Raw genomic sequence first — 7,411 nt, 5'->3', positions numbered from 1 at the left:
TTTCGTGAAGAAGAAAAATGATGCTGATTTATACATGGGCGATTTAAGAGTCAGTCATACATTGGCGATTTAAGAGTCCTACAAATCTATAATATTCTTGTTAAATAACACGAACATGTTAAATACGTAGCTATTGTAGCAAGTAGTTGTTATACATTTATATCAGTTCAAATGTATCAACTAATAGCATAGATAATGATCGTGCAAAAATGGGAACTAAATAAATCAATTTAATTTACGTCACGAAACCACGTAATTCTAAAAATAGATTTGTTGACGGTAACGTATAAATAGCCTACATGAATGAAATCATGCGCATTATTCGATAAACTTTACTTATAATTGAAACACACAAAGCGTAAACTGTTATATCATGTTTAAGATTTGTTAACTTTGGAACGTTTTCGATACATTTCAATTTATCCGAGCTGTGACAAAATAATTTGGAGAGTTTGATAAATATGTTACTGGAAAAAGGCAAAGGTAAATTTATTACGATTAAACAGGAGAAAAGTCATGCATTCGGGCTAGCATTTTATAACTTGCGATAATACTTTAATGACAATGGATATAGGAAGTTGATATTTTAATGGACTTAAACATTCTAATAAACAACAGGCTAATAACATAATGTACACTATTATGGCAAAATGTTCATTCAATGATTACAATCTTACCATTTTTATGGTGGGTTTACCCCGTTTGGGGGAAGAAATAAAATGAAATAAGAAAATTATAAAAAGAAAACAAACAAAACAAACACTATTATGACAATCTGTTAGTTTAATGACTGAAAAAACAACAACAAAAAACAACAATTTTCATGTTCATGATTTCTGCTTAAACCGGTGATTGAGGGTCATGACCAGGCTCAGTCATATTAAGCTTCCAACATTGTCAATTTCGCCGTTTTGGTAGTATTTGACGGTTTTCGTTTTCTTTGTTATACAAATCATTAAATATTTGTTCTATATTTCTATTTTAGACATCGCAATGAGAAAACAAAAGCGTCCACTTGGCATCCTGGGTACTGGCGACTTTGCACGTGCCTTGGCAAAACGACTCTACTTTTCGGGATATGAAATCGTCCTTGGAAGCAGACGACCGGAAGAAAAATCATTTTCTGCGATAGACGAGTGTTTATGCAACATGCGCCTTGTAACAACGGAGGAATGTATAAAATCTGTGTCAATAATCTTCCTTGCTATACATGCTGAAAATTACAAAGACTTGCTAGAAGAACATGCCGACAAGCTGGACGGTAAAATTATAGTAGATGTTTCAAACCGCGACAGACCCAGCGAAACTAAATCCAATGCTGAATATCTTCAAAGACTCATACCAAACGCTTCGGTTGTGAAAGCTTTCAACGTCATTTCCGCTTACGCAATGGAAAACGATTACAATACAAGCAGCCGACAGGTCTTTATTGCCAGTAACAATGAACTCTCCAGAAATGCTATCTCAAACATAGCAAGAAATATGAATTTTACCCCTTTAGACTTTGGCGGGCTCTTTGCAGCACGCAGGATAGAAAAACATCCTTTAAGGCTGTTTCCAGACTGGCGAGGTCCATGTGGATTTACTGTTGCAGTATTTAATATTTGGTTGCTATATTTAATATACATTTATTACATTGAAAAGACAGTGTACCGGTGGGAACAAATATTTATCAAAGTAATGAACAAGGCCATCTGTATGACGGGGATCACTATTCTATCAGTGACGTACTTAGCAAGCAGTTTTGCAGCATCATTACAGCTGTATTACGGTACGAAGCACATCCGGTTCTCAAGGTGGTTAGACAAATGGCTAAAAAACCGGAAACAGCTTGGACTGGTTGCTTTTATATTGATAACAATCCACGTGATGATGTCGATTTTAATCATGTCTCCAACTTATCTTAGATCATGGTTTCATTCTACAAAACTTGTCATCCCGCATAATGTGACTGACGTACACGTAATTAATAATATAAACTGGATGACATGGAAAGGAGAAGCTGCGTGTTTAACAGGAATATTTGCCTTTATTCTACTATGCTTCGTGTGTGTTTCAACTTTACCGTCAGTTACTGACACATTAAACTGGAGAGAGTGGCGTTTTGTGCAGTCAAAAATCGGCCACGTGGCCTTGTTCTTATCAATTGTCCACGTATTAGTAATGGGCATACCAGGTTGGGCCAAAAATCCACTAAAGATTTATAAATCCATAACATTCTTGTCATCTATACTACCCTGGGCAACAATTATGTTAAAAATCTTGTATTCCCTACCATGTATCGATAGATATCTAACAAAAATTAGAAAAGGATGGGAGCGTCAAGAGGAGAGATGCCGCGGGAAATGTGTCAGACCAAAGAAAGAAGGTTATGTCATCATGAACGCAGACGATAGATCGGATGCCATAAGTGGTGTGTGTCCGTGTCCGGGAGATACTGTACAAATGGTAACATTAGACACGACAAGTTGTGGATGCTCAAACGGAGATATTGTGTAGAACTGAATAACTTTGATTATTAAAGTACTTCAAGTTGTAGCTGAACCTTTAATTTGTTCTAAGTTAAACCTTAGTCTAATGATTTAGCAGAGTATTAAAGTGATTTTTGTTTTCGATGCAGAGTGCAAACAGACAATGGGAAACTTGAACGGTTCTTAGCTAGTTTCTCTTCCACCCAAGCTGTCTATACAACATTAATATCATTTTTAAATGCCACTGTATGTATTGTGTTTACTTGTTTTATTTTATCAAATTTTGATGTACATGTATAATTTGAAATGCAGTTATGAGCTACAATGTATTTAAATTTACGTAAATCAGTTTGTTTTGTATGGAAAGAATAATGCTATTTTGCCATGTTTGAAGAGACAGACAAGGCCGGTGGGGGCAGTTTGTTATGATTGTTAGGGCGCTGATTTCAAATCACTTGCCCCTTGCCACTACGGGTTCACAATTAGTCAGACACTCCCGGTATGAGGAGGTTTTCCAGCTACCTTATAAAAGGTCGATGGTTATACTCAGGTGTCCGTTACTGCCTGACAGTGCACGAAGGGGAACTTGAGGTCTTCCTTGAAAAATCGCCCTCAGACCTTTACATTGAGGGTTCGAGTTTTAACTCAATGAAACTAACAAAATCATGTTCAAGATTTCGTAAACATTGTAGAGATCTGTACTTTATGTAGAAACAAATGATGTGAATTAATCATAAAATTTACATTAAGCCTAAATGAAGTTATTAATCAATAACATTAGGTGAATAATCAGTAGAAGATTTACATGGATTCATAACAGTTTAGTTAAATACTAAACCGTACATTAATTATTGTTGAATGCAATGAAATGATATCAGTACAAACTGCTGTGTTTGTTTTAATAGTGAAATTAATGATTTTGATGATGTATTAACATTTGCTTGAATGGAACATGGAACGGTGTTAAATGCTTGAATGGAACGGTGTTGGAACGGTGTTAAATGCTTAAATGGAACAGTGTTAAATAGCTGAACGGAACATTGTTAAATAATTGATTTGAACGGTGTTAATATTGTAACAGGACATTGAAATTGTTTGTTTGTTATATGTTATGGACAGTTCCCATTTCTATCATACTTATCTCCCTTGATCAACATGGCAGCCATTTTGGCGCAGTTGTATTGTATATATGATTGACAAAATGTTGAGAAGTGCATAGTAAGATGATGATAAAAGGTGACTTGTTGTTTGTTATTTACATGTCTGAAAAAAATTATATCATATTTTGTCAACTTACATGAAGATTAAACATATGTGATGTTTTATTTTTTATTTTTGTTATTTATCTTTAAATCTTATTTTCATCAAAATGGCAGTCATTAGAGCATTTTTTGTGTGTGAAAAACTTCTAGATTTACTTTCTAGTCGTATATGTTATAAACACAAACATAATCAATGTGAAACCAAAACAGGATAGTTTAGATTATTAATTAACTTTAACTTTTTTATTGTTTGACATTAAAATGAATGAAAGGCTATTTTTAAACAAATTTTTCGAATCTTACCCTTAACTTAAAAGTGGCTCTTTCACATTTAAATTGCTGATCTGTTAAAATGACAGTCCTCGACACTTCTGTTGTAAAACAGAGCTGAAACAGGTCAACACAGTTTCTAAAATAATTGTGTTTCAAATATATGCTTGTTTATCAATTATCAAAGAATGTTATGCCACTTAAAACATTTTTCACATCAATTTGGATGCAATGTTGATACCAAATACCCCAAAATGACGTTGTAGGAACTTTTACCAAATATATTCTTGTGTGTTTTCTATTAAGTTGAGACACTTGTTGAGTGATGTCTTTACTGTTAAGTAAATGTCTGATAACTCTATCATGCATGGAACATGATCCCAACCTCCCCTTCGGCTCAACTTAAAATACATTTCACAGAGGTTGTTGGCTGAAAATGAAATATTAAAAAATGAGGTGATCGAGCTATCGACACGGTGCTGGCGCCATTTGCAATGTGAAAGAGCTCTCGCAAATATAATGGATCCTCCACAACCTTTCAACAAGTGTCGATATTGTAGAATTATTCCGATTATATTTATGGATAGGCTTAAAAAGAATATCAAAATTTATTTTTGGTTCAAGTTTAAACACATCACCAACATGTGAAAGAGCTACTGTTTAATAGGGGTGTATCTTGATAAAATTATACTAGTACAATTATACTACTTAGTTTATATTTTGAAAACATTTATAACACATTACTGAACAGTTTGCGCTGTTTACTTTAGTTGTTAAACATCAAACATACTCTAAAATATTAATAAAGATTTTTAACACATGTTTCACATTTCTAAGAATTAAAAAAATATGGATTTCTGAGGCAAAATGTGCCTTTAAAAAAAGCTCAAAACAAATCAATATTATAGTACGTATCACAAAACACACATAACTTCTGTTAAAACGTATCAAATATGTAAATAATTATATGATAATGTAAATCAGCTATTAAATACATAATGTCGGTTAGTCGGGAAATTTAAATGCTATCATTGCAATAAAAGCGTTCATTTATTTATAGATATCCTACAGTGTTAGAAGGAATACTAGTATAGCAACTTTGTGAAATGAAAATCTATTGCCTTTTGAGTAATTTTATTTTAATTCTATTTTTAGTTAGAACATATCCACACAGATATATTGAATATATCAATACAATTAATAGCTGTAAAGACCAAGATGAATTACTGGGTTAATTGTCTGAGAAGGGATAAATACCTGGTTCGCGTGGTTCAATTGCGTGTTGTACTTTTCCATGCTTGTAAACAGTCGTTATGTTTCAGTCCTGTAACAAAGTGGGATTTTAATTTGAACAATATTCATGCATGCCGAAAGGCAAATTGATAAAGTGTTGAAATACGATTATTATGTAAATAATGTACCACATAATATGAATAATTTTGTTTAAAAGTAATAAAAAACTAATGCGATAAAATGATAACATACATAAGGATAATCGACTGCTGTATCGCTTCGCCTGGTTTTAAGCAACAAGAAATATATCTAACAATACAACACTTCAGGTATTGAAGTATATCTTCCGTAGCAATACAATCCTACATGTACGTATTGAAATATATTCTAGCGATGAGCAAAACACCTCATGTATTGAAATATATCTGCTCGAGCATTACAATGCCTCAATTATTGAAATATATCTGCGCGAGCAATACAACGCCTCATGTATTTAAATATATCTGCGCGAACAATGTCTCATCTTATGTATTGAAATACATCTGCGCGAGCAAGTTTAACCTAATGTATTGAAATATATCCTAGCGATGAGCAAAACACCTCATGTATTTAAATATATCTGCGCGAGCAATGCCTCACCTCATGTATTGAAAAAATTATGTCTGCGCCATCAATGCCTCATCTCAGGTCATTTGACCTGGTTACCTCAAAATCAATGGATGTTATATACTGGTCATGGCCAGTTACTACGTCATAGAGTCTTTAAACTTCACAAACCGAGCAATATGATATATACAAGAAGTGTATGTCTGATTGGTTGTCAAGTTATTGGTCAGAAATCATTTTGACATACAAGGACACTGTAACATTGGCCTATATTTCAGCAGCCTTTAAACCAATGGAATCATCTACCGGCCAAGACTAATATACCTGTGAACTTTGAGAGCATATATTGCATGGGTTGGCGAGTTATTGGTTGGAAACAGTTTTGACATACAAGATCAATGTGACCCAAATGTGGCTCTGATGATTTTGTTTCTGGTGCCAAAAAATAGAGTAAAAAAATCCCTAAAGAAAGCCTAACACGACAATATTGAAAATGTTGCAGGCTCGGTTTGATTTAGCCTGTTCATGGACGGTAATGGAAAGTGCAAGTTATCGTCCACGCCCCCTAGCACCAAAATGATACGAAAAAATGTTAAATGATTTTTCAAATATAGCAAGATACAAATCGAAATGTTTATGTAATAAGACACACAAGCCATTCAGTCATTATGGCATGGAAATATTTAAGAAGGACCTTGCAATTTGTTTGTGAAGTGTTATCTAATTTAATATTTTACTTCAATTCGGTAAATAAATAAAACTTTTAAAGTATGTTGTGCATTATGTTTTGAATCTCATTCAAGAGTAACGATCATTAATGAAAAAATAATTTCTAAATTATGCCATCATTATGACAAAATAACATTATCTGCTAACCATCAGAAATAAAACAAAATCGCCTAATAGGTAAGTTAAAAAGGCGATAATCACAGAAAGACAAATGTAACACGTGTAACAGTTACCTACCTTGATCAAAAGAATGGGCATAACCTCCCCAATACAAAACAAAACTTCCAGATTAGTTTACAAGTCGATCTTGGCTCTTTTTTTATCTTCCACTCTATTCTTAACTCTGTCATGAAATGCGAATCTGATAATGATATAAATCAGCATAAAATCGATAGAAGACGCTATTCTTTTTATTTTTCTGAATGAAAACAGGCGTACATCTACAGACCATCGTCGAGTGCATGTTAAAGACGTTACCATTGAATATTTTCAGAAATAGAAAAACCTCAAGACAAACACATTTAGGATGGAACAAAAAGAGAACATATTTTTAAAAAATCATTATCGAAATGCGTTATTGGAGAAAAAGCAGTTATGCTTCAAAATTGAAAAAGTATGAATATTTGTATCGTGTTTGTTGTTGTTCTTGTTTCCTGTAATCAACGTTTAGTTTTGTACTCATTTTGAGTATCATCTGACTAAATGTTGTTACAAAAAGACAAATTGACACGACCAATAGTTTACTGATTCCTTTCTTATTAATGCTCTTTTTAAAATGTAATACGTGTAATATTGGTAAAAACACATGACATACTTTAATACAAGAACAAGCTTTAAGCT

At 33.2% G+C, this 7,411-nt stretch overlaps 1 protein-coding gene across 1 annotated transcript; it reads left to right on the top strand.

Annotated features, from left to right (window-relative positions):
* Nucleotides 1-314: 314 nt before the first annotated feature.
* Nucleotides 315-3,796, top strand: LOC132744978 (metalloreductase STEAP4-like). The gene is made up of 2 exons (XM_060733800.1): nucleotides 315-483; nucleotides 986-3,796. Exons 1-2 carry the CDS (start codon nucleotides 462-464, stop codon nucleotides 2,497-2,499), a joined length of 1,536 nt encoding a protein of 511 aa, XP_060589783.1. The 5' UTR covers nucleotides 315-461; the 3' UTR covers nucleotides 2,500-3,796.
* Nucleotides 3,797-7,411: the final 3,615 nt, after the last annotated feature.

This window comes from Ruditapes philippinarum, unplaced genomic scaffold (assembly GCF_026571515.1).
Source record: "Ruditapes philippinarum isolate M1 unplaced genomic scaffold, ASM2657151v2 ctg632_1_1_1_1, whole genome shotgun sequence".
NCBI classification, from domain to species: domain Eukaryota; kingdom Metazoa; phylum Mollusca; class Bivalvia; order Venerida; family Veneridae; genus Ruditapes; species Ruditapes philippinarum.
The sequence above is the reverse complement of the archived record's forward strand: the minus strand, read 5'-3'. Positions and strand labels throughout refer to the sequence as shown.

What these genes read in the sequence shown, in the direction of transcription:
- LOC132744978 (XM_060733800.1), top strand. Translation starts at nt 462, where the DNA reads ATGTTACTGGAAAAAGGCAAAG. An exon ending in GTTACTGGAAAAAGGCAAAG is followed by an intron (nt 484 to 985) that starts GTAAATTTATTA and finishes TTTCTATTTTAG; the next exon opens with ACATCGCAATGAGAAAACAA.